The sequence below is a fragment of the Mya arenaria genome, chromosome 2 (genome assembly GCF_026914265.1).
Source record: "Mya arenaria isolate MELC-2E11 chromosome 2, ASM2691426v1".
NCBI classification, from domain to species: Eukaryota; Metazoa; Mollusca; class Bivalvia; order Myida; family Myidae; genus Mya; species Mya arenaria.
Window position 1 is genome coordinate 4,006,573 of NC_069123.1, and position 27,861 is coordinate 4,034,433.

A 27,861-nucleotide genomic window follows, 5' to 3' on the forward strand; every position below is an offset into this window, starting at 1 on the left:
ATATGGGGGGGGGGGGGGGTATATGAGTGGGTGTCTTTTTTCACTTATTTTAACCCCCCAAAAAAGGAAAAATTTGCTTCTGTAGGGGGGGTGGGCATGATTTGCCTTCCCACGGGGGCATGATCTGCCTACCCATGGGAGGTTATATGTTTAATTGGCAAAGCCCCGGAAAGGATTTTGAGTAATAGCCAAGGTTTTCCAAATTTTACATTTCATCGACATAAAGGCAATCTAATTACTCCAATTTATTTATTATTTTTTCATTAAAAAGCTGATGAGCTAAACACGTCGGTATTTCTTACCTCACTGACTTTCTCGTTGAGTTTTCTGCATTCTTCATCCGAATTTTGAAAACGTTTTGTTAACTCCTCACTATGCATCTGTAACTCTGCCACTTGATCTTGTAAAATGTTTTTCTGTTCTGCGATGTGCTGCCCAATCCTAGTCTGAACCTAAAAAAAGTTATCTCTTGATTATTTGTCATCAAATTAGATTTTTTGGTACACAAGCTTTGCCATTGCTGCACACCATAATCAGAGATGTAATTAACCAGGCAGCTCAAGTGGTGATTGTTTTTTGGGATGATTAATAGGTTCTCAGTTTGAAGGGGGTGGAGTTATGATTGTTTTTTGGGGGGCACTTTATAGGTTCTCAGTTTGAAGGGGGTGGAGTGGTGATTGTTTTTTTGGGGTGCTTTATAGGTTCTCAGTTTGAAGGGGGTGGAGTGCAGACTGTTATTTTTGGGGTGCTTTATAGGTTCTCAGTCTGAAGGGGTTGGAGTGGTGATTGTTTTTTTTGGAGTGCTTTATAGGTTCTCAGTCTGAAGGGGGTGGAGTGGTGATTGTTTTTTTTGGAGTGCTTTATAGGTTCTCAGTCTGAAGGGGGTGGAGTGGTGATTGTTTTTTTGGAGTGCTTTATAGGTTCTCAGTCTGAAGGGGGTGGAGTGGTGATTGGGTTTTTTGGGGTGCTTTATAGGTTCTCAGGCTGAAGGGGGTGGAGTGGTGATTGTTTTTTTGGGGGTGCTTTATAGGTTCTCAGTCTGAAGGGGCTGGAGTGCAGACTGTTATTTTTGGGGTGCTTTATAGGTTCTCAGTCTGAAGGGGGTGGAGTGGTGATTAGGTTTTTGGGGGTGCTTTATAGGTTCTCAGTCTGAAGGGGGTGGAGTGGTGATTATTTTTTTTTGGAGTGCTTTATATGTTCTCAGTCTGAAGGGGGTGGAGTGGTGATTGGTTTTTTTGGAGTGCTTTATAGGTTCTCAGTCTGAAGGGGGTGGAGTGGTGATTGGTTTTTTTGGGGTGCTTTATAGGTTCTCAGTCTGAAGGGGGTGGAGTGGTGATTGGTTTTTTTGGAGTGCTTTATAGGTTCTCAGTCTGAAGGGGGTGGAGTGGTGATTGGTTTTTTTTGAGTGCTTTAAAGGTTCTCAGTCTGAAGGGGGTGGAGTGGTGATTGGTTTTTTGGAGTGCTTTATAGGTTCTCAGTCTGAAGGAGGTGGAGTGCAGACTGTTATTTTTGGGGTGCTTTATAGGTTCTCAGTCTGAAGGGGGTGGAGTGGTGATTAGGTTTTTGGGGGTGCTTTATAGGTTCTCAGTCTGAAGGGGGTGGAGTGGTGATTGTTGTTTTTTTGAGTGCTTTAAATATTCTCAGTCTGAAGGGGGTGGAGTGGTGATTGTTTTTTTTGGAGTGCTTTATAGGTTCTCAGTCTGAAGGGGGTGGAGTGGTGATTGGTTTTTTTTGGGTGCTTTATAGGTTCTCAGTCTGAAGGGGGTGGAGTGGTGATTAGGTTTTTGGGGGTGCTTTATAGGTTCTCAGTCTGAAGGGGGTGGAGTGGTGATTGGTTTTTTTGGAGTGCTTTATAGGTTCTCAGTCTGAAGGGGGTGGAGTGGTGATTGTTTTTTTTGGAGTGCTTTATAGGTTCTCAGTCTGAAGGGGGTGGAGTGGTGATTGGTTTTTTGGAGTGCTTTATAGGTTCTCAGTCTGAAGGGGGTGGAGTGGTGATTGTTTTTTTTGGAGTGCTTTATAGGTTCTCAGTCTGAAGGGGGTGGAGTGGTGATTGTTTTTTTTGGAGTGCTTTATAGGTTCTCAGTCTGAAGGGGGTGGAGTGGTGATTGGTTTTTTTGGGGTGCTTTATAGGTTCTCAGTCTGAAGGGGGTGGAGTGGTGATTGGGTTTTTTTGGAGTGCTTTATAGGTTCTCAGTCTGAAGGGGGTGGAGTGGTGATTGGTTTTTTTGGAGTGCTTTAAAGTTTCTCAGTCTGAAGGGGGTGGAGTGGTGATTGGTTTTTTTGGGGTGCTTTATAGGTTCTCAGTCTGAAGGGGGTGGAGTGGTGATTGTTTTTTTGGGGTGCTTTATAGGTTCTCAGTCTGAAGGGGGTGGAGTGGTGATTGGGTTTTTTTGGGTGCTTTATAGGTTCTCAGTCTGAAGGGGGTGGAGTGGTGATTAGGTTTTTGGGGGTGCTTTATAGGTTCTCAGTCTGAAGGGGGTGGAGTGGTGATTGTTTTTTTTGGAGTGCTTTAAAGGTTCTCAGTCTGAAGGGGGTGGAGTGGTGATTGGTTTTTTTTGAGTGCTTTATAGGTTCTCAGTCTGAAGGGGGTGGAGTGGTGATTGGTTTTTTTGGAGTGCTTTATAGGTTCTCAGTCTGAAGGGGGTGGAGTGGTGATTGTTTTTTTGGGGTGCTTTATAGGTACTCAGTCTGAAGGGGTTGGAGCACCCTGCCACAGAAGCAAAACAGGGGCTTTTTGGCCCCTTATGAAGGCTCTCCTGACTTCAAATTTGAAGCAGTCTTTAATCAGTGTTTTTATTTATTTATATTTAACCTCAAACTAGATGTTTGTGAATATATGGGCACTGCATTTATTTGCAGCTTCAAACTAAGTGTTAGAGAATATATTGGCCCTGATGTTAGGGCTATTCCAGTAAAATATATAACCCGTGGGGGGGAGGCAATTATTTAAATAGTATATGGGTGGGTGTCTTTTTTCCTTTAATTTGGACCCCGAAAGGGTAAATTTGCATCTGTAGGGGGGTGGGATGTTTTAAAAGTCCCCCCCCAACTGGGGGTTATATGTTTAAATTGCACAGCCCTTAGGAAACTGTCTTGTTTCCCTTTTTTTGTAACTAACTGCAGACTGATGTTAAAAAGTCTATATACAGCATATTATTTTTAAGAAAATCTATACTCACAGTGGATGGTAGATCAGGATGCTTTTGAGGTGGTTGTGGTTGATGTGGTAAATTCTGAGACTCTGCTTGTTTTTGCTGTAGTTCGTCATATTTGATTCTCAACTCCTGATTCAAATCTTTCAGCTCATTCTCACGTTCTGAGTGGTCATACGCCTTCTTCATCCATCTATCTGTAAAAGATCATTTAAATGTGTTAGAACAAAAGCAACAGACTGACTGAATATTGGACAGGGCAAAAACAATATTATTTCAGGAGATCAAGTTATGGCACTTACTGATACTCAATACGTTTATCTCAATTGGCTGATGGAGTAAAACTTAACAAGCATTTCAGACCAAGTATTTTTTTTTTGTTATCTTGGAAAATTTACCTTAACATACTATTTCTTGCACATTATATATAATTTCTGTAAAATATGGCTGCACTGGAAAATCCAATACGGTACTCCTCATCATCATGCCAGAGTTGTCACTTGCTATGACACACTTGAGTAGCTGCGCGTGTCAGAATAATTTATGATAATCGGTTTAAACAAACATTCAGTTCACCTTCATTATAGCAGTTTCTTATAAATCCTGAATCAGTGTGTGACTATACCATGTGATAAATGCTAAGTCAGAAGGCAATATTTTGTTTCATTGAATACTTTAAACAAAGATAACTTTACTTTGTATTCACCTTTTAAAACGAAAAATAGCACAGTCTGCGCCGCTTTCACAGCCCCTTCTTCGGCCTTTTACTAGAGTATGATTGAAGTTTCTTAAACAATTCAACAAACCTTTTCACAAAACCGTCACCTAATCCAGCACTGTCAAAACTAATTTTGGAGACAGGTTTTTCAAAGTGCTTGATGAAACAAATAACCTAATCAAACTTTGTTAAAAAAAATGAGGATGGTGCGGGCTATTTGAGCGGCATAGACTGCCCTTTGTTTCATTTAAAATGATTAAGAAAACAAAAAGACGTTATCTTTTTTTTAAGTCATCATTCGAAGCAAAATGGTTGCTTTTGACGTAACATTTACATAGGTTATCACAAGGTATATACACACTGAATACAATATAATATGTTCTAGAATATAAAACTTACTAAACAAGAGAGCTATAATGGCCCTACATCTATCACCTTTTAAAAAATATTTTTTTTTATGTCAAGGAATGAGTTTGCTGGTTTATGGAAATGGAAATTAAGGAATTAAACTATGATCGAGGATAGACAAATGTCAAAGTGGTTGTGATGGTCATGGGAAGCGCCTTGGTGACAGTCAGAGCAGGAAAATATAAAAAGTAGAATTACACAATGTATTTATATAATTCTTACGATTTTCGTCATTCATGGTGCTGACAGTTTTGTTCATATCACCAATTTTATGCCGCAGCTGTTCATTTTCACAACGCACACTCTTCAAAGTCTCCAACTCTTTCTGAAAAGAAATAAAATAATATATTTTATTTAGGGATGAAAACAAATATTTGAATATTTGATCAAACGTTTGGTATTGGAATGTCAAAATCGGTATTCAAATATTCGATGTTTTGTTGTTGAATAAATATAATACAGTAAAACTGCGGTCATTCGAACCGACGTTCCCTCTAGGTCGGAGCTTGGTCCAGAACTGTTTTCCTTCTATTTTCATATAAAATATACCTATGTTGCATCAAAACCTAATTATGACGAGGAGTCGAGCAATATACTCGGTCCCAAGTACACAAATCATGCACAAAACCTTATGGCTCCCTCTAGGTCATAATTTCACACTTTTTCCCGAACGCATGTTCCAAAATAAACAAACAATTGCAAAAAAAAGTGTTAAGTGTTAAAATTTTCGCAAGTTGTAAAAATTGCAAAGACAGTTGAAAGGAAATTTGATAATGTGTGAAAAAACGTTTATCACTGTTAAGGCATGACTGATATTAGTCGATATGGGCATTTGAGAAGATAATTATGAGAAGTTAATTGTGAAAAGTTAATTGTGAGAAATGTAAATGAGGAATAAAAATATGAATAAACACTACCATATCGATCCAACATCGGAATCTGTAAATTTGTAAAAATAAACATTTCTATTTATTCATTTGTTGATATTTGTTTTATTCTAAGTATTCATTTTGTATTCGACAGCCTTTGAACATATGAGCGATTTCCTCAACACAACACATAATCGGTGTCTTAGTAAACAGTCGGTTTGACGACTTCAAACTTAAAATACACTGAAAGATATTTCATAACAGTCTTAACAAGAGCTGTCACAGAGACAGCACGCTCGACTATTCCGCCGCTTTTCAGTGTAAGGATTGAAAAGTTTTGGCGAAACATGCATGGATCACTGTTACATTAGATTTCAATGCAATACATGATGTGCGGAGATATTTTAACATATATGTGGTTACATGCAAAATTTTAACCAGACTTTTTAAGTGTAATAATAAAGGGCCATTATTTGCAAAACACAGTAATCTATTAACTTGATTATTCAATTAGGTTGAGTGGTTAAATACCATTGTATAAAGTCTCAATGCAATACATCAAGTAGTTGCTGAGATATTATCCTATGTGTGCTAACATGCAAGACCTTTACCAGAATTTCTAAGTCGCATAATAAAGGGGCAAAAATTATATAATATGAAAGATAGAGTTATCTTACTTGATTAAATAAGAAGGTTAAATGGTTGGGAGCCTGTGTGTAAAGTTTCAATGCAATACATGATGTATTTCCTAAAGCATTGACTTAAAAGTGGTTACATGCACAACCTTAACCAGAATTTCTATGTTGAATAAAAAGGGGCCATTATTTGAATTTAATGCAAACTAGAGTTATCTTACTTGGTTATTTAAGTAGACTGGATGGTTGAGTACCATTTTATAAAGTCTCAATGCAATTCATCCAGTAGTTACTGAGATATTAACCTATGTGTGCTTACATGCAAAACCTTAACCAGAATTTCTGAGTCAAATAATAAAGGGCAATTATTTGCATTAAATGCAAACTAGAGTTATCTAACTTGGTAAATTAAGTAGGTTGGATGGTTGAGTACCACTGTATCAAGTCTCAATGCAATACCTCAAGTAGTTGCTGAGATATTAATCTATGTGTGCTTGCATACAAAACCTTAACCAGAATTTCTAAGTCAAATAATAAAGGCCTATTATTTGCATTAAATGCAAACTAAAGTTATCTTACTTGGTTAATTGAGTAGGTTGGATGGTTGAGTACCATTGTATCAAGTCTCAATGCAATACCTCAAGTAGTTGCTGAGATATTAACCTATGTGTGCTTGCACACAAAACCTTAACCAGAATTTCTAAGTCAAATAATAAAGACCTATTTTTGGCATTAAATGCAAAGTAGAGTTATCAAACTTTGTTAATTTAGTAGGTTGGATGGTTGAGTACCATTGTATAAAGTCTCAATGCAATACCTCAAGTAGTTGCTGAGATATTAACCTATGTGTGCTTGCACGCAAAACCTTAACCAAGGGGTGACACCGACGCAGACGTCGACGCTTGGGTGAGTAGTATAGCTCTCCTTATTCTTCAAATAGTCGAGCCTTCGAATAGTCGAGCTGAAATTCGGGTCATTCAAAACATCAGTTCCCTCGATGTTGTGGCTTGGTCCCCGGCGTCCTCAAGCAATCGCAGTTTAGCTGTAATAAACCTATTGCCTACAACTCTGTTGTTGTGATTAAAGTTTGTTTGTCTTGTGTTTACAATGTTTAGCCCATAATGCCAGAGGTGATGATGTGATGACAATACACTAAACACGCGTGTCGTACGGAGAGACCCTTCACTGGCACATAACGCCGTTTTACCAGAAATTCTTCCAATGTACTGTTGTTTATAACAATGAAGGCAGAGTAATATAAAAGATTTTGGTTCTTTGTTCATAATGTATTACTTTTTGTCTGTCTGAAATGAGGTATTGCAGAGGCTCATTTGGTGAAATTCAGGGTCCATCGCGGGTAGTGGTTAGGCTAAAATGCCCTGGCTATTACTTTAGCAAAAATTATAAAAGTTTACTACAACTTTTAAAAGAAGTATTTTGGTAATCAAATATTCTAAAATTTGTTCAAAAGAAATACCGAATATTTGAATACCAATTTTGGCATTCGTTTGCATCCCTAATTTTATTTCATCCCATCGTACGGACTGACTGACTGACTGACTGACTGACTGAATGACAGAATGACAGACAGGGGGAAAACAACATTTTGGGGGGAGATATAATAATACATTAAGTTCAAGTTATGGCACTGTAATTTTTTTTTCTCATTTTGACTGAAATCAGAAATGAAATTAAAAACTGGATTATCAATCTTTAAATTCAAAACAGCTGTTTGCAATAGTGTTGATCATTATGATATTTACATATTCTCTCTATATGAATATAAGACACAATAAACCCACTGAAATGACACCAAAACAATATAGGTCACCAGGAATCTAAAATTCAAATCATTGTACATGAAGTGCCTTAATTTCACTTACTGCTTCCCTATTATTATTAAAATTGTGCCATAACAGCTTTCAAACACTTGAATAAACTTAAACCAAACTGGATCAAAATACCGGTACAACACAAGGAAGGCAATAACATAAACTCTTTCATTTTAACACTACTTGAATAAATTTCCTACAAGCAGCTAATTTTTAGTTTTTACCAGCTCTCTTACCCACGGATAATGTTTTGTTCACTTAAGTGTCATTGTTTTTAATAAGTGATTGAATTCTGACTTCAAGCATTAGAATAAAATACTTCAGTTCAAATAATCTACAGCTCATATACTGAGGTCTCTATTTATTTAGTACTCATAATAATGGGTTTCAAAAGAGTGTAGTTCCTTATCTTAACCACATAAAAGCATAGTTAATTATCTTAGTCATAATTGCATACAATCCATTAAGTTAAAGGTAAAACAGAATCGGCAAAATCTTAATTTTTTTATGTTTTTAAAGGTTATACAAACAAAAATCTTATTTTTGTTTGTATAATAATAAACTTTAAAAACATAAAATTAAGATTTTGCCAATTCCTTGTCAGGAAACATGGGGAGGGGAATGGCCAGTTTGGACCTGTCCAAAACTATTTTATGGACTGCTGACATCATAAACCTGTTGAGTGCAGCTTTATGAAATTTACAACGGTGAACAATCGTCACACCAGCCCAAAAAATAATAAATAGTAATATAAAATGTTTGGTATAATAAAAGAAAAATAACACACCACTTCTGGACTGATGGTATTATAAGGACTGTCCAGTCAGCCCCTGAAGTTCAATGGACCTCGGCTAAAGCCTCTATCCATATACACCTTCAGGAACCGACTGACAGGTCCTTATAATGTCATATAACGCCTTCAACATATATGAGGCAACATCATTGGTCCAGGACTTGTCATGTGGTTACCCCCATATTGTACCATATTTGGTCACCAAATTTTTATCGTACCAAAGTGGCACTATTTTCCGATTCCAATGAATATTCCTATGAATAAATGAAACATTTAAACATGTTAACAGGTTCCCCACGTGACGTATAATAAATTATGTTACGGGGTTAGCAGCTGATCTGATATTGGATATACGGAACACAGGAATCCATATGGTTTCCTTTGCCCCATATATCCCATATCGGGTGACCTACTAACCCCGTAACTTATAATATTACACTTACTGGTGTGTAATATTTCTTAAATATTATACCTTACATAAATGTGTCCCTTCTTTTTGTATATAAAGTTGATTGGTCCGTATATCAATGTATTTTAATAACAATCCAGATATTATGACGTCAGCAGTCCATATCATGTTTTGGCCGGTCCGTTTTTTGCCAAAAATATAATATGGACCGCTGACGTCATATAATATTGACAGCTGACATCATAAAACTGGTGAGAGCTGCTTGCAATTTTCACAATAACGTTTTTTTCGCAAGTAAACATTATTTGATATGTTCATAAATAAAACACATCAAAAGAGCTTTAAACAAAGTAAACAAAGTGTTCGGTATAATATAAGAAATATAACACACCACTTAAGGCCATATAGCATTAAAAGGACCAGCCAGTCAGCCCCAGAAGATGAATGGACCTTCAGGGGATGACTGGCCAGTACTCATTATAAAATGCCATATGATATGGTGTGTTATATTTCCTAATTATGACAGTAAAAAGAGAATGTACTTAACCTCCAGGGCCATGTTCTCATCTTTTGCTTCTTTTAAAAGAGACTGAAATGTTGATAGTTGCATTTCTAGCTCAGAATTGTCGAGGTAGCGGTCCTTGATGATGTGTTCTAGCAGGTTCGGTAACTCATGGATAATCCGCAGTCTATCACTCTGACGGTTTCGCTGGAAATCTGTAATTTTAGGAGCAGTGGGTTTTCAAGACGCACATTATCTTTTAATGTTAATGCTTTATCATGTTGAACTAATTTGACTTTAATGATACAAACAAATAAATGCATGATAAAGGTACATAAAAAATATATTAGCAATATTTTGGCGCTTTAAGTCGGTCTTTTCGAAGAATAAGGAGGCTATACAACTTGCCCCAGCATCAGCTCCTGCGTCTGCATGGGAGTCTGGTCAGAGTTTTAGGGCAAGGTGCCATTTTCACTCATAACTCAAATACCCTTTATTCAATTCACTTAATTCAAATGATTTAAAGATAATGCATTCAATTTAAAAAAAACAAAAACATATCAACCTATATGTGTGCCTTTAATGGAACAATATTGAAATTGAAGCAATATTAGTTTAAACTTAATCAGAAACATGCTAAGGCCTAAAAAAAAAACATTTGGTTCGGGTTACCCGACCCTACCTATGGAATAGGCGCCGACCCTACCGTTTTTATAGTGAGTTTGAAAAGAAAAATGAAAAACTAAAATAAAATAAAAAATTGCTTGCTTTTCAATATGTAGTTTTAAACCTTAAATGTTAATACAGTATATAACTTTAACACCATTCCGCTTTGATGAACATGACATTCTTATATAAACCTAAAATAAAAATAAAAAATTTAAAAAAAGCCTACCTACCCTACCTATTTTTGAAAAGGATGTAACCCTAACCAAACAATTATTTTTTTTAGGCCTAAAATGTTTGGAACGAGAAATTAAGCAAAATGGGTTCTTAAAGCCCCACTCTCTGTTCTGGCCAGAAAATGTGTTTATATTTACGAAAAAGGTCATAAATAGCAGGTTGAATGAGGCCTTCAGATAGCATCTCGTAACCTTTCTGTCCCATAGCAAAAACTGTCAACAAAAACTAAAGCATTGTTCACAAATTCTGCCACAATGAGTTTTGTCAATATCTTACAACCCTCCAAATGTATCAGTTTACTATGGTAAAACTGATATGTTCCTCGATTGTAGACCTTGATTATCCTGGTTAAAATCTTATTTCCTCAATCCTTTAGATGATGTTATGCAGTTTGACTCTTTCCAAACTAGAAATGTGTCCATAGGACACGGATGCCCCCACTTCGATTTTTTGTCACAGAAAATAAGCCATAATGATTATTCAGGATAATCTGCACAAGGGCAAATCCTTTTCAAAAATTAGATCGGATAAGATATTTTTTAAGTATTGTTGGGAAATAAAGGGCCCTAACTCCTAAATGATTAAAGCGATTTCCATGGCTATCGAACTTGATCAAGGTATTATGGTCACAAACATGTGTTAAAAGTTTGGTGAGGATTGGACAAACAGTTTTCAAGAATTAGATCGGAAACAATCTTCGGGACGTATTTTTCAAGTCTTTTTTTGCAAATAAAGGGCCGTAACTCCTAAATGACAAAAGCGATTTCCATGGCTATCGAACTTGATCAAGATATTATGGTCACAATCATGTATGTAAAGTTTGGTGAGGATTGGACACATACTTTTCAAGAATTAGATTGGAAACATATATTTTTGAAGTATTTTTGGCAAAAAAGGGCCGTAACTCCTAAATGACTAAAGCGATTTCCATGACTATCGAACTTGATCAAGATATTATGGTCACAAACATGTGTTTAAAGTTTGGTGAGGATTGGACAAACGGTTTTCAAGAATTAGATCGGAAACAATCTTCGGGACGTACGTACGTACAGACAGACAGACGTACGTACGGACAAGGGCAACCCTATATACCGCCACTTTGTGGGGGCATAAAAAAAAGTTGTGATAATGGTCAATCTGTGAGAGTGCAGCTTTAAGTCTTAAACTCACAGCTAAACACAGGAATTCTTAACGTACTCCCCACTGTTTTAAATAGTCCAGTAATCAAGGACACCAGTCAGGTGAAAATTATAATCATACAGAAAGGAAATATTTAAATGGAAAAAATGACTAAAAATGAAGTTTAACAATGCTAATAGATTGATACAAAAAAGAATTAATTATTACATTTTTCTTTTGCATTAATTAAATGTTTGACGGACTTCTTTAGACCAAAATCCACAGTCTGGGATAAAATATCGGAGTTTCAGGCTTCCAGACTCCTTTAAAAGTGTCACCCTATAATTTTCATGAAATATTAAATGACAGGTTTGAGATAAAAAAGTAAAAAATGAACTCTTTTTTTCCAAGGTGACTCAGAATGATATTAAGGATAACACAGCAAATATAAGATACAAAAATATATATATATATATTTTTATAATACAATGGAGTTCTGAAGTTCTTTTATTTCTGTCATATTTTGATTTAACTATCTTGTCTAATGATCTTCAAATGGAGATTTGATCTGATTATATTTGAAATTGTCTTCTTCAAGGAATCCAACCCTAAGCTAAAAATAAGAAATAACGATGAAGCTAACAATACTATCGCATGATATACATGTTCGTATTTAATACCTGGCTTATTCACTTAGTTTTATCATGTGCAGTAGTTTCGGGAAAATAATAAGGAAATCTGAGTGTCTTTCAAAAAAACAAATGTCATACTGTCAGAAAACATTTCAACTGTACATTTTCAAGGTTGTTTCATTCTAAAAAAACGGATAAGGAATCAAGAATGATTTTGAAATATCTTCCAAAGTGAAAGCTGAAATAGGAGAATATTATTTTCCTGGAATTATCTCAATGTTCTGGTTATGTCAAACTTTTTTGAACGTGTTGGGTAATATCAAATGTTCATTATCTTGAGGTATTTTCCAGGGTCCAAATGACTTTGACACAGTGAATTATGACTATATATATCAAATTCTAGAAATAATAGTCACTTTCTTATGACTGAAATGCATGTTTGAAAATTAAACATATATACAGAATTCTTATATACATGGGGATACAACTTACCCGAGGGAGGGTCCCTTGGTTTATTTCCTGTTAGTTCCTCATATACATGGGGACATCTGTATTCCAACAACTCCACAAACTTTTTGTATCCCCTCGCTCCCTTCGTCATAAGAATCTCTATGAACTTGTCTGAAACATAAAGAGAGAAACCTAAAGATTGGGCCTTAAAACTCCTTAAGTCATTTCCCAAGTTCAATATCCCAATTTCCCAAGTTCAATATCTCAATTTCCCAAGTTCAATATCTCAATTTCCCAAGTTCAATATCTCAATTTCCCAAGTTCAATATCTCAATTTCCCAAGGTCAATATCTCAATGGTCATACACTGAAATAACTTTACAATATCTCAAATACTTTACTTCTATTGATTTTATTTAAAAAATACCTTTTGTATGCCAAAAAAAACAACAACAAAAACTCATATATATAGAGATATGCATATACTTACAGGTTTTTTTCAATTGAAAAAGGGGCCAAAATATTAGACCATTCTCAATCTCAAAAAGTACACTTTATTCACCAAAAATAGTCTCAATTTTCAAAAACCTAAAAAAAACTCCTAACAACTGTTATAATATTTATGTGAGGTAAACAGGTTTGTTTCAATGGATTTCAATGAAGTTTGAAAACAAAAGTTTTTGTACAACAACAAAAACTACACAGATGATTACATCGTCAAGGCTTTGACGATAAAACTAAACTGAATTCCTCCAAAAATATCCAAGCTAGAATGCGAAACTAAAACTGGTTTTCAAATGCACATACTTGCTCGTTGTCTGCGATTCTGGTTAACATATTGATTCATTATCAGCTCCTTTTCATCGATGTTGATGACATTATGGCTTAGCAAGGCATCAAGAAAATCTTCCGGCAACAAGTACCTTTGAGAAATTTACAAAACAAACCATGCATGAATGCTGTGATATAACACTATATGATTAAATTTTATTGATATTAAGATCAATGGGACATTCTTTTACATTCAAAATATTTAAAAGAATAAGATCGTTTTTTTCTTAAATTATAATTTTAATACAGACGAATCACGTTGGGTCGAACTTGCTTGGTATGATTTCCTCGTTGGCTAGAACAAGATGCTAAGTACTGATTTTGTTTCTACTGATGGTAATCATTTACACTTGGCTCAAATTTCCCAAGGGTCAAGGTATTTTCCCCAACGGGATTCGACTGTACTGATGATCTACTAAACCTGAACATCTAAATTTCACGACAAATAAATGATATAGAAATAACATCCGTAGAAAAAGTTTGGTTCGCAGTTAGGCTAACGAAGACGGAAACGTGTTTGGCAAACATTTTATTACCAATTGTTTCAAACTGGTAAACTAAAAGAGTACCTGCTAAGCAGGTAAAAGTGCTCCTGAAGAATTTCATAGTGTTCATCATCGTCTTGGTCAGCCATCTTGAGGTTGGGAGTCTGAAAAATAGAGCTATAATTGTCAAATGAACAAGAAAAAGAATGAAAATCACCTAACATAATACACACTCTATTAACAATGGGGGTGTATTTCCCTAGATTTTTTTTATAAATTTCAATCTACATTAAAACCATATCAAAACGCTTAGTAATTTTGCATAGGCTGGTATTTAAAATTGGTCTTTTTAAATAGTCATAGATTACAAATCAGCCTATGAAATTGTAGATAGGTAATCATTAAGTAATACGCTTAATCATTACGAAGTTAAACTTTGCAGGTATTTCAAGGTCCGCCTCACTTAACTGCCCCTCATCTGTTACACCTTTCCTGCGTTAGATTGTCTGAAAATGTGTCAGCCAATGAGGTTGTATTCTAAGACAGTTAGTTGACCTGAAGTTATATTTTAATGATTAAGAAGGGCTTGTTTGCTATGGTCACTCCGCCCATTCTTAAACATTAAAATGTTACTTCATGTCATCTAACTATTACATAAACCCTACCAATAAAATACAAATTTTATTGAACTGATCAGCCGATATTGAAGTAAAATATTACTCATTGATTATAAACTAATCAGAGCATGTAGTTCTCTTTACTTTTCGTAACAACTGAATCAAATCTAATGTCATTGATAAACACTGATTTGCTTGCGCTTCACTCTTCATATCTACACACCCTTTTTAACTGCTGTAATAATTTACCGCAACGTTTTGTGAAAGCTTTCAGCACCACTTAAGCGAAGCTTTTAGCACAGCTTTAATCACGCTTTAGTGAAGCTTTTATGTCACTAACATCCTTCATTAGGCTATAAATGGCATGCATCATGTCATAAAAATAAGACTGTGTCATCCCTAATTAGACTAATACTACCTTGTTGCTTCTCATAAAATGAGACTGTGTCATCCCTAATTAGACCAATACTGCCATGTTGCTTGGGCCTAAAAAAAAAATACATTTGGTTCGGGTTACCCGACCATACCTACGGAATAGGCGCCGACCCTACCGTTTTTTAGTCAGTTTGAAAAAAAAATGAAAAACTAAAAAAACTAAAAAAAAAAAAAATCTTTTTTTTTTTAATTGCTTTGCAATATGTAGTTTAAAACCTTAAATGCTTATACAGAAGATAACTTTAACACCATTCTCCAATGATGAAAATAACATTCTTATATAAAGCCTAAAAAAAAATAAAAAAAAATTAAAAAGCCTACCTACCCTTCCTATTTTTGAAAAGGATGTAACCCTAACCAAACAAATTTTTTTTTAGGCCTTGTCATAAAATGAGACTGTGTCATCACTAATTAGACTAATACTGCCATGTTGCTTGTCATAAAATGAGACTGTGTCATCCCTTATTAGACTAATACTGCCATGTCGCTTGTCATAAAATTAGACTGTGTCATCCCTGATTAGACTAATACTGCCATGTTGCTTGTCAAAAAATGAGACTGTGTCATCCCTAATTAGCCATGATGTTGCTTGTCATAAAATTTGACTGTGTCATCACTAACAACAGAATGATGTTTGTCAAACATTATGCCCCCCTAAGTGCCATGTTGTCAGGATTATATGGACAATTGAATGAAATATGCATGGACTGAAATGACAGCTGATATGTCACTGACATTGGGTGCTGTTGAGGCAGTTTTAAAATTATAACCATTCAAAGTGTGAGGATAGAGTGTGTTATGACTATGACCTTTGACCTCAAAATCCATAGGAGTCATCAGCTGGTCACCAAAACTCAAAATGTCAAGTTTGATGGCCATTGGTGCAGGCATTGCCAAGTTATTACACAGACAAGCTTTTTTTGTTCAAGGTCACTGTGACCTTGACCTTTGAACCCATGACCCCTAAAATCATAAAGGGTCATCTACAGGTCAGACGCAACTCCAAGTCAAGTTTGAGGGCCATGGGTGCAGGCATTGTCAAGTTATCACTCGTACAAGCTTTAACATTATTTTACCATTAAAGTTCACTGTGACCTTGACCTTTGACTTGATGAGCCCTAAAATCAATAGGGATCACCTACTGGTCAGTGGATTAATTAGACTGTGTCATCCTTAATTAGGCTAATACTGCCTTGTTGCTTGTCATAAAATGAGATTGTGTCATCCCTAATTAGACTAAAACTGCCATGTTACTTGTCATAAAATGAGACTGTGTCATCCCTAATAAGGCTCATTTTGCCCCGTTGCTTGTCATAAAATAAGACTGTGTCATCCCTTATTAGACTCATACTGCCATGTTGCTTTCATTTGACTGTGTCATTACTAATTAGGCAAATATTGTCATGTTGCATGTCATAAAATAAGACTGCTGCATTGTCCCTAATAAGCCTAATACTGTCTTGTGTTGCATGTCATAAACTTAACAACTGCTACATTCCCTTATAAGGCTAACGAATACTGTCAGGCAGCATGTTGTTAAATTAGACTTATGACCACTGGGAGCAATTGCAGGCCGTCAACCAAGTTTTGGTGAAAATATAGGAAAAAATATAGGAAATTTTGACCAACTAGAGCTGTCACAGGAGTGACAAATACCCCCAAATGCCGCCTGGACACAGGAATGGCAAACCATTCCTTTGAAAAGAGGCCATAACTCTAAGGTTACTGCACACTGCATCTTCTTTTATCATGCATGTATTGTTTTATTTAAATCTGTTGAGTAATTTAGAAGTTACACTGCTGACAAGAAAAACTAGCCTTTCATGAGTTATCGTCCGGAAACTGTTTTTCTATTTTCAGTAACAGTGACCTTGACCTTGGCCCCACCAGCCCCAATATCGAACTTGACCTGTATCTTCTGATGTTACACCTGTGTACCAAAAACTGTTAAAATCTGTCTAGCCTTTCATGAGTTATGGTCCGGAAACCGTTTTTCTATTTTTAGTAACAGTGACCTTGACCTTGGCCCCACCAGCCCCAATATCGAACTTGACCTATATCTTCTGATGTTACACCTGTGTACCAAACTGTATCTTCTGATGTTACACCTGTGTACCAAAAATATCTGTCTAGCCTTTCATGAGTTATCGTCCGGAAACTGTTTTTCTATTTTTAGTAACAGTGACCTTGACCTTGGCCCCACCAGCCCCAATATCGAACTTGACCTGTATCTTCTGATGTTATACCTGTGTACCAAAAATTGTTCAAATCTGTCTAGCCTTTCATGAGTTATCGTCCGGAAACTGTTTTTCTATTTTTAGTAACAGTGACCTTGACCTTGGCCCCACCAGCCCCAATATCGAACTTGACCTGTATCTTCTGATGTTACACCTGTGTACCAAAAATTGTTCAAATCTGTCAAGCCTTTCATGAATTATCATCCAGAAACTGTTTTTCTATTTTTAGTAACAGTGACCTTGACCTTGGCCCCACCAGCCCCAATTTCGAACTTGACCTGTATCTTCTGATGTTATACCTGTGTACCAAAAATTGTTCAAATCTGTCTAGCCTTTCATGAGTTATCGTCCGGAAACTGTTTTTCTATTTTTAGTAACAGTGACCTTGACCTTGGCCCCACCAGCCCCAATATCGAACTTGACCTGTATCTTCTGATGTTACACCTGTGTACCAAAAATTGTTCAAATCTGTCAAGCCTTTCATGAATTATCGTCCAGAAACTGTTTTTCTATTTTTAGTAACAGTGAACTTGACCTTGGCCCCACCAGCCCCAATATCGAACTTGACCTGTATCTTCTGATGTTACACCTGTGTACTAAAAATTGTTCAAATCTGTCAAGCCTTCCATGAGTTATTGTCCGGAAACTGTTTTTCTATTTTTAGTAACAGTGACCTTGACCTTGGCCCCACCAGCCCCAATATCGAACTTGACCTGTATCTTCTGATGTTACACCTGTGTACCAAAAATTGTTCAAATCTGTCAAGCCTTTCATGAGTTATCGTCCGGAAACCGTTTTTCTATTTTTAGTAACAGTGACCTTGACCTTGGCCCCACCAGCCCCAATATCGAACTTGACCTGTATCTTCTGATGTTACACCTGTGTACCAAAAAAATTTCAAATCTGTCTAGCCTTTCACGAGTTATCGTCCGGAAACCATGAAAACCGACAGACCGACTGACAGACCGACCAACCGACCGACAAGCTTACTCCTATATACCCCCTTAAACTTTGTTTGTGGGGGTATAAAAATATAGGAGTTTTTGGCTTTTTCTGGGCAAAATATAGGAATTTTAAGGCTGAAAAATTAACATTAAGAGATATGTAAGTTAACATTTACTTACTTGTTTATTGACTATAATCATAAATTTTGTTTTTCACTTAACCAATATTCCTCAAACCTCTCCATCAAGGCAGAATATGCTGCAGCTACACAACTGTGGTCATCATAGTGGACACCTTTAAGCTTTGATGTTTGGTATAGTCTTCATCAAAGGTGTTCAAATGGATAACCATGAGTGGACAACAGCAATTCTGAATGATGGTGATGGTTTGTAGAACAAATGACAGTCTTAAACTGCAAAAAAACAATATGAAGGCCACCGGTTTATTATGTTCAAAATAGCCGAAAGTTTATTGTGATTGCCAAATAAATTTATACTTATAAAAGTTATTATTTTGAAGGCAACAAGGTACCATAGTAAGCAATGAGTAGCCAGAGACCTTTGTATTAGAAACGTATGTTCCTACAGACGTAACCAATTGGACACTAAAGTTACGTCACGAAGAGCAAAATTAAAAATCTTAATTTTTATTAACCACTTTGCAGAGGCTCTGTTTATTTGTAATAATTTTTTAGGAAAATCACCTCTTTATTCAAATTACTTCATTGTTCATTCAAAGTTTTATTCATGTCAATGTTTAATATTGAAGTTTATAAGGTAGAAATTTGGCAAGCATCATGTTGACTGCAATGATCATTCAATTTCGGGGCTTCATTACTCAAGGTAGCGGACCAATGAATAATCTCAGTTCTGTTATAGTCCTTTACTTTACTATTAAATTGTGATTCCTGTATCATGTTATCAATTTTAACTTCTTGCTGATTACTCATATGTTAAATAATGGCAAAAAGTACATTGGACATCAAGTTATTGCAGTTTGTAAAGCTGCTGTTTATTTAAACTGAAATCAGACAGGAAATGACCCATTTCGTAATCTTTCAAGTCCAAAAAGCTTGTTAGTTATATCATTTTAGGTATTATAATTGTTGTGCACCTAAAACCATCTCAAATGATACAAAAAAGCAAATAAGAGTCACCAGGCATAAGATGCTACACATTTGGAGGCCTCAGGATGGTATACAATAATGGTCTTAACTGGATCTAAGAACGCTGTAACTAATCTGAATGCTCATATAAATAACAGACCTATACAGTGAATGAAGTCAATGATGTATGACCATAAAATTGACTTAGTTAAGTTGCATATTGAATACCACCCCAGGGCTTGTAATCAAAATAAGTCCTAATTTGATCTTAGAAGGATAACAGTAGCTAGTAATGGGATTACTTGTTATTAATAACATGTGCTATGAAGGCTTCCTTTAGACAGTAGGAATATTTAAACTATATACCTAACTTTGTTATATCACGTGATAACATCGACTAGCCAATCAAGCATAAGTAATGAATTCTACTAGACATACCTAGTAATCTTTTTTAATGGAAAAATTTAAAAAAAATGCGAAAAATAAATTTATTGTAAAGTATTTGGTACTTCAGTAAGTAAGTTTCATCCTCCATACAAAATGGAACTACATTGCATTGTACACATTTATGTCAGTTTTCGATGATTTGCTTTCTTTTTTTCTCGCTATTTCATCATAAGGAGTACAGCCCCTTTAAAACATTAGTAAAAATTTCTTGCCATAAAACATCAATTTTTGTCAGCAGTCTTATATCACTGATTTCAAGATACTAACGCCAAAAAGTGGCTCATTCAAAGACAGAGAAAAAAAGTTGCTAAAATCTGTGAGAGTATAGCTTTAACCCAGATGACCCTTTTTTTCCCTCCAAACCCTATACTTTTTTGTGTTTTGTTCGATATGTGTTTTTTTTTATAATTTCTACAGTAAATGAACATGTTATAAATTGACAATATTATATTTTAAAAGTTTCTACAAAAGTGATATACCTTGATATATAGGTCCTAGGATTTCAAACAGATTCCCAGTTCCCAAAAAAGAAAAGAAAAATATTTTATACCCATTTATCTACCTCCTCTATTCCTTTTGGATAACAGTTAAGTGAAAACAAACAAAAATGTATCGCCTAAACAACAAGTAAAGCTAGCTATTTAATTTGAAAATTCTATCTTAATATAACACAAAAAAATCCCCAAATAATGTGTAATGAACTAAAAATGAAAATAAATTCCCAACAAGTTATAATATTCAAAAATGTTTATATTTGAATTTAAACGGTCTTAGTGCATGTCTTTTATGCGGAAGTACAAAACAAATATGGCAGAAGATAACAATAATCTCCACCTATTATTAAAATTTATGGTTTGGAAAATCCTCTTTGATATTTAAATATGTACACAAATAATATAACATCCATTAAAAAAATATGCAAATAAAACATCACTTTAAATCATGAGCTGTATTCAAAAAATCACCTGAGCTAATTTTCAAGAGTGTTTCCAAGTGTTTTGATTGGACTGTAAAATTAATAAGGCCTAAACATTTTTTTTTATTGCTTTTCAATGTTTTGAAAAGGATGTAACCCTAACCAAACCTTTTTTTTTAGGCCTAAGCTTAAAAGGAAAAACTGATGCATATTTAAGGAATTTGGATAAAACTATATTGATTACCAACTATTCATCTTTACAGTCTGACGATAATTTTTTTTATAAAGGTACAGTATCATTTTGTGCACTCTATTTTGGTTATTGGCATACACAACTGAGTACTCAGCAACCCATCATCCAATGCAAACTCATAGGGGAATTTATCATCACAAGACTGTTGTAACACCTTCTATTTCTATATTAAGCAATAACCGTCTTGATTTATTAAAGCCCCCAATTATTGAAACTTTCATGTATGATCACCATATCAAATAACTTCTTTTTGATACGGTGACAAATCTGATCTATGATGAGAGATTGAAAGCCTTCTTGTTTCATATACTGCAGTGATTTTTTTTTTGATTTTTTTTTCCGCCTTTGCCTTGCAAATTGGGAAAAAGAGTTGAATTTGGGAAACACACAAAATCAGGCCAAAATAGGTTATATATAATGGTAAATATACATGTTCTAAATTTTGTATGCATAAATTATGCTGTGAATGAGTAAGAACTGTCAAGATTTTGTTTATATTTCAAGTAATTCATTGCTTTAATTATTCATTAACGTAATCTACATTGATCTAATTGGGAAAAAAATATAAAATTTTGGGAAAAATGGACATTTTTTCGCAAGAGGAAAAATAAAATCACTGAATACTGATAAGCCCCTCAGGCTTTCAATGGAAGTTAATAACATAAAATTCTAAGACTGATCTTAGGAGATAAGTACGGGCCCTGAGGGGCACCATCCAAAATATCATACTGTTTTGTAAAATATTAATAGATAGAGCACCATCCAATGAACATCCCAGTGAAGCACTGTCTACATGTTTAGGTGAGCCAAAAATTGCAAAAAGGCCACCAGCCAGGTGAGCGGATTTAGCGTTCCATTTTTTGAAAATTTGAAAGAAAAACTTGGTTTAAATAGACTTACGTGAATACAGAGAAAAAAAGCTGTAATATTTTTTTCAAGAACACCATTTTTCAAAACATAATAACAGGAAAACATTGTTTTTTATAGTGTAGAGTAACCTTTTAACCGATCATTCAGAAAAAGAATCAAGAATACTATTTACAAAACGGCAACAGCAGCATTCAACTTGTGATAGCAAATCTTAAAAATATGAAAGAGATGCTAATCACTGAGGCACAAGATAACGAAACATTTGAGGACTTCTTTATCACAACTGTTAGCCCATATTAACCTTCCTACAAGCACCACCGATCATGTTACATACATAAAAATTTACTAAAAAATAACAAGTTTGCAAGTTGCACCTGTATTGTTGATGCAATTTCTTTATTTATTTCATTTAAATGGTCTATTGAATCAACAATATATTCATCAATCAATCCATCCATCCATCTATGACTGAATATAATTTATATGCACTCGTGTTCTTGTATTTATTTATGTATTGGATATACATTACCTTTATTAAACAAAGATGCTGACAAAATAATACCTAAAATAAAAGATGCACATCTTAATTAAAAGATAAACAAAACTAGAAGCCCTATACACAATCCCATGAAAGGTCTCCATAAACTCTTCCTATATTCCAAGTTTGGTCAAGATATGTGAACACTGACTAAAGTTATTCAGTTTCAACCATTCTTCTATTTTTAGTAACAGTGACCTTGACCCTAGGGACCCCAAATGCAACCCCATGAAAGGTCTCCATAAACTCTTCCTATATACCAAGTTTGGTCAAGATATGTGAACCCTGACTAAAGTTATTCAGTTTCAACTGTTTTTCTATTTTTAGTAACAGTGACCTTGACCTTGACCCTAGGGACCCCAAACGCAATCCCATGAAAGGGATCCATAAACTCTTGCTTTATACCAAGTTGGGTCAAGATATGTCAACCCTAACTAAAGTTATTCAGTTTCAACTGTTTTTCTGATTTAAGTAACCTGGTTAATAATGTACTCTGTAATGACCAGATTTTGAAAAAATAAAGATTCTTTTTTCAGACAAAAGAAACGCTGTAAATTCAGTTTGTGTTCAAGAAAAATTCACTTCATCAAATAGATGCACTTATTCACTCAAAAAATACACTTAAAACGCACAAAATAAAGTGAACTTAAGTTTATGAAATGTAAACTTGCCATCCATTTGATAAATACCCATTTAATCTTGTTTCGTATTTGAAACAGTCAAAAGAGCTAGAAATTATTGTTTATGTAATGACAGCTTGATCGCTTGCTCTGAAAATATTTGTATTTATATATATATATATATATATATAGATCAAACTAAAACTTCAGTTTAAGCATTAGACAAGTGAATAATATCATTTGTACAATTGATTCATATATATATATATATATATATATATATCATCTTTTGAAATTAGTACATCACTTAAAATAGGCCAATTAGAGCCAAGCATTCTGTGCGCTCTATCTTGACTATTGGTGTATGTTAGATCGACTTACCTGTGTTTCAACGATAAACTAAAGGCTAAAGGTTATGGTTCACATATTACAAATTAAAACAACTGATTTCAGCTGTCACTGTCACTCACTCATGGAATAAATTTGTTTCAATTTAATTAAAGCTATACATTGAGTCATCATTTCAATTCAATACAATTCAATTCGATTTCTTTTATTTGTTGCAATTAGATGACAATTCTTCTAATAATTCACAATATCTAACTTAACACAAATCACATAAAAAGATAATTTCATTTTATACTTATAAACTTATAAATTCATCAATTCAAATTAATTGAATTTAGCTGAACAATTTTGTTTGACTCCTAAGGATATCAAATCAAAATTAACAATAATAATTTGATTCCATAGATTGAAGTTTAAGGTAATTTGATATATATTTCCATAATTGCAACTCATAAAAAATATACAATTTTCCTTGTATACAATCATGTACAAACATTTAAGGTACCTTTTAAATATTTCCGAGTAAAGATTAAATATAACCAGCATCAGCGAACATCAAATGAAACCTTATCCTAAAATGGTAACTTCAGCCTTAAAACAAATAACAATACAAATATTTCACCACTGGGATGCTCCACATCAGCTTTAAATGCATACACAGATCATTTGATCTAATCTTACACAATTATGAGTTGGGGAAAACAGTTGAAAAACATCATTAAAATACCAAAAAGAGGAGAATAATTGAATATATATAGTGACTTTTTTGATAAGTTTAACTTTTGACATGCCAAGTTGCATAGTATGATACTCATGCTATATTTCTTGCCAGGGCCTAAAAAAAAACCACACATTTGGTTCAGGTAACATGACCCCCCCCCCCCCCCCCCCCCCAATGAAATAGCTGGCGCCGACCCTACCATTTTTATAGTTTGATGGTGAAAAAAAGAGTTTCCTTTAATATGTAGTTTAAAAACATTTATAGCTTTATTGATAAGATTACTTTAACGCTTTTTCCCCAATAATGACAATAAACTTCTTACATACACAGTGGTCGAAATTAACACAAGCCCACAAGCCCTGCACTGGTAAAATGTCTTCCGGGCTTGCTCTAATTCTGAAATTTATATAGCAGGGCCTGTTAGAAAATTTGATGCCAAGCAATAGTATAGGAATTCAGGCTTTCATCCAAAAGCCTAATTTCAATGACTGCATACAGTGTTTTTTGGAAAAGCCTACATTCCCTACCTGTTATGAAAAGGATGTTACAAAAACCAAACAACTTTTTGGGGGCCCATTTAGGAGAATATGAGGATAGAGGGATATTGTCATTAATCGCTCTTGCATTGTTTGCTTTTAAAAGCCAGTCAAGCATGTTCTTTTTAACTTATATGTACTGAATTGAGAAGATATATGCTGTAAGAAAATTTATGCATTTAGCACATTTTCCCCAAGCATATTTTCATTTTTATTATTCCTGAAGTAATTCATTTCACACAGGGAGAGGATGGAGTATTGACTGAAATTTTGGAAGCTTCCCGGCCCACCTTCCCGCACCGGGAGATAATTGGTTTGTATCAAGTTGACTATCACCGCAATAGACAGAATGATGTTCATTAACTATCAAGGTCCTTCCTACGTTACTATTTTCATTGTATATTATTTCACAAATATATTGCATGGGGTTGTGGAGTCACCAAGCAACATTGAAGCTGCACTCCATCTCCCTAAGACTGTCAGTTTTGACACTTATTAAAACATTTGTCATATAATCAGTACATACATCAATGCCTTATATTCAGTCATGTTATATATATACAACTCACAATTAAACAACGTTAGTAACCCTTTTAAACATAAAACATCGCTTTTTAAACGTAAATGTGATCAACTGAGATCTGATCTTTTTTCAGCAGTCTTACATCACTGGTTCCCAGACATTACCGTTAAATTGGGAAAAAAAGAAACTTAAACAGTTGTCCAAATAATAAATCTATGAGAGTGCAGCTTTAAGGTATAGAATGTGTTGGTACCTTCTGGTTTTTACCCAACGCATTATTAATATACTTTAAATATAGAAATAAAAATATATTTAAATTGTACCAGTATGACATGTGCCCTCCAGATCAGGAATTTTCATTTAATATGTATATGTCACAGTCAAGAAAAAGTAAGTAAACTGAGACCTTCACCACTCAACCACAAGGACTTAAAAATGTTGATGTATATTTCAACTTTTATCGAATACATTGGAAACATCACATGATAATATCCATCAACCACTCATGCTATATATATATATATATATATGATAATTTGCTGAATTGCATTATACCAACAGTATTCAAAATTATGGACTTCAAAGACAAAATTTGAGCGAATATCAACATTTGTTGAAGGGTTCCAGCTGTTTCTTAGTTTTGCCACACTTTGTTAAGTAATAAAATAAAAATCATAAGAAGTGATTTTTTTACGAACCATAAACGAATCTCTTCAAAGACATACATTCTAGAGATGCACACATTTAAGAATAGCAGAGTATAAGGACTCGGGATGCCCAGCAGCAAAATGAATCACTGGGTTCAAAACAACTCAAACGGAAAGGTAGCTGACGGAAAGCATCTCTCCTAAATTCCAATGTATTTGTTCATTTTTATGAATAAAAAAATTACATTTCTGATAGCACAAACCAAAGCAGGGAGCTCTATATAAACCGAGGCATGGACAGTCCCGTGAATCTGGCTATGTTGAGTGCGGGCGGCGTGCAGGTGGCAAAGCACCAGGGAAAACTTTGTATATGGCACAACATCTACTTTTATAGGGAAAGAACTTTTCCAGACCACTAGCCAGCTGGATACATAGCTTTTCAAATCAACGAGCCAAGCATCAGACCCACAAGCCCAACATTTCGCATACGCATTTTATACAATAAATAATGGTTTAAGATGAGGAAAAGATAAATACAGTGCATTGAGTTACATTTAGTAACACAATACCTCAAAAGACAGCTTTTCCCTGTCAGCAAAACTGAGAAATTTCTCGAAAACTTTACAATAGGTTCTAAACATTTCACATAATTTGTATCTGGCAGCTTTGTTAAGGTTCTTCAAAATGTTTCCTGCCCCACAATTTTCATAAGGCTTTCTTAACCTTATTGAATAGCCAAGGCCCTTTTGTGGGTTTAACTTTTTTCATGCTTTTAATACTGTCACGTTTATTAAATTCGCAGCCAGTGACAAAATGATTTGTAAATCCGGCAGACATGCAAAATAAACAAACCTTACTATAATTCGCATTGGACATATAATAAAACACACACTATTTTAGTTGCACCCACACTGGTAGTGCAATGGTAATGGACATGACATAATAGTTCCACTTTTTCTTTGGCTGATGGGGACTTTTCAGCCTCCAGATCATGTGTGTATTGGGTTTTACCATAGAAAATAAGATTTTGGAGGTTAATTTAATTTAGGATCAATCTGATATTCAATAAATGACAGTGTTTTTTTTCACTTTTAAGGGAATGATGGTTGAGCCTATTGATAGGCAAAATATAGCGTCATTTTGGTAAAAAGGGGGAAAATACCAACATGATTCATATAATATTTAACTTCTTTTCAAACCTTTTATTCAACAAACATATCATCATATTCATGAATGGCACTTGAATGTTACATTTGCTTAATGTTAAGAGGTCAACATGTTTGGAATGGGGCCAAATATCAGGCCCAAAAAAGGGCCGACAAAAACACTGAATGGTAACAAAAACACTGAATGGTAACAAACAATATTGTTGAAAGTATAATCATTTTGTGTTATCTGATAAAATCAGGCGTATAAAAATTAATCATGTCAAACTGAACGACTGTCTTTGGTACATGTACAATGATTGTGGTTAACACAGGGTTTGGGGAAGGAATATTCTAACCTGGAATGTTAATAGTTTTTATATGTTTTTTCAGTAAAGAACACAAATGTTTCTATAATCTATATCTTGCCGAAGTTCACCTGTTTCCCAACCCTTTCCTCTTACCTAAGAACAATAATATAAAAACGTTGATTCATAAGAGCTAAATAAAATAGTTCATGTTTACTCAACCATACCTATGAAATATGTGCCGACCCTTCTGTTTTTATAGTCTGTTGGTAAAATAAATAAAACAAAATACTTTAATGCCATTGCCCAATGATGACAATAATGTTAATACAAAACAAACAAGAGCTGTCGTAAGACAGCACACTTGACTATGCCGCTTTGACTTAGAAGTGAATATAATAACAATGTGATAATTTATATGCCTGTCAACAGCAATAAAACAATCAATTAAAAAGTGAACAAGAATCTCGAAGTGACAAAACCGGGTTTTTAATGATAAGCAGAAGTGATTCCGTTTCAACTGCTTTCTTCAATTTTGTGTAACTGCTTTCTTCAATTTTTTGTAACAGTGACCTTGATCCTAAGGGCCCCAAACACAATCTCCATCAACTCTTCCTACATATCAAGTTTGGTCACAGTATGTCAACCATAACTAAAACAGTAATCTATTTTTAGTAACATTGACCCTGACCCTAGGTGGCAAAAAGGCAATCCAATGAAAGCTTTGCATAAAATTGTCCTATATACCAAGTTTGGTCACACTATGTCAACCCTTACTTGAGTTATTCAGTACTAACCGTATTTCTATTTTTAGCAACAGTGACCTTGACCTCGACCATAACTCTTTGGGCCCAAAACACAATCTCAGGAAAGGTCTCTATCCTATATCCTATTCCTATATACCAAGTTTGGT

General features: G+C 34.7%; 1 protein-coding gene across 7 annotated transcripts in view; it reads right to left on the minus strand.

Annotated features, from left to right (window-relative positions):
* Positions 1-27,861, minus strand: part of LOC128203231 (uncharacterized) — a 71,284-nt gene that overhangs the window by 41,587 nt on the left and 1,836 nt on the right. For 5 of the 7 annotated variants that reach the window (XM_052904595.1, XM_052904585.1, XM_052904576.1 and 2 more), the window contains exons 2-8: positions 13,822-13,901; positions 13,229-13,344; positions 12,465-12,593; positions 9,364-9,533; positions 4,501-4,603; positions 3,180-3,349; positions 303-452 (exon numbers count right to left, since the gene is read on the minus strand). In XM_052904595.1, the coding sequence (XP_052760555.1) occupies positions 303-452; positions 3,180-3,349; positions 4,501-4,603; positions 9,364-9,533; positions 12,465-12,593; positions 13,229-13,344; positions 13,822-13,886 (903 nt within the window). In that variant the 5' untranslated portion in view covers positions 13,887-13,901. Of the gene's footprint in view, positions 1-302; positions 453-3,179; positions 3,350-4,500; positions 4,604-9,363; positions 9,534-12,464; positions 12,594-13,228; positions 13,345-13,821; positions 13,902-14,162; positions 14,244-18,150; positions 18,193-24,115; positions 24,186-27,861 lie in introns of those variants that run through there. The other 2 variants (XM_052904559.1, XM_052904550.1) reach the window with 2 other exon arrangements.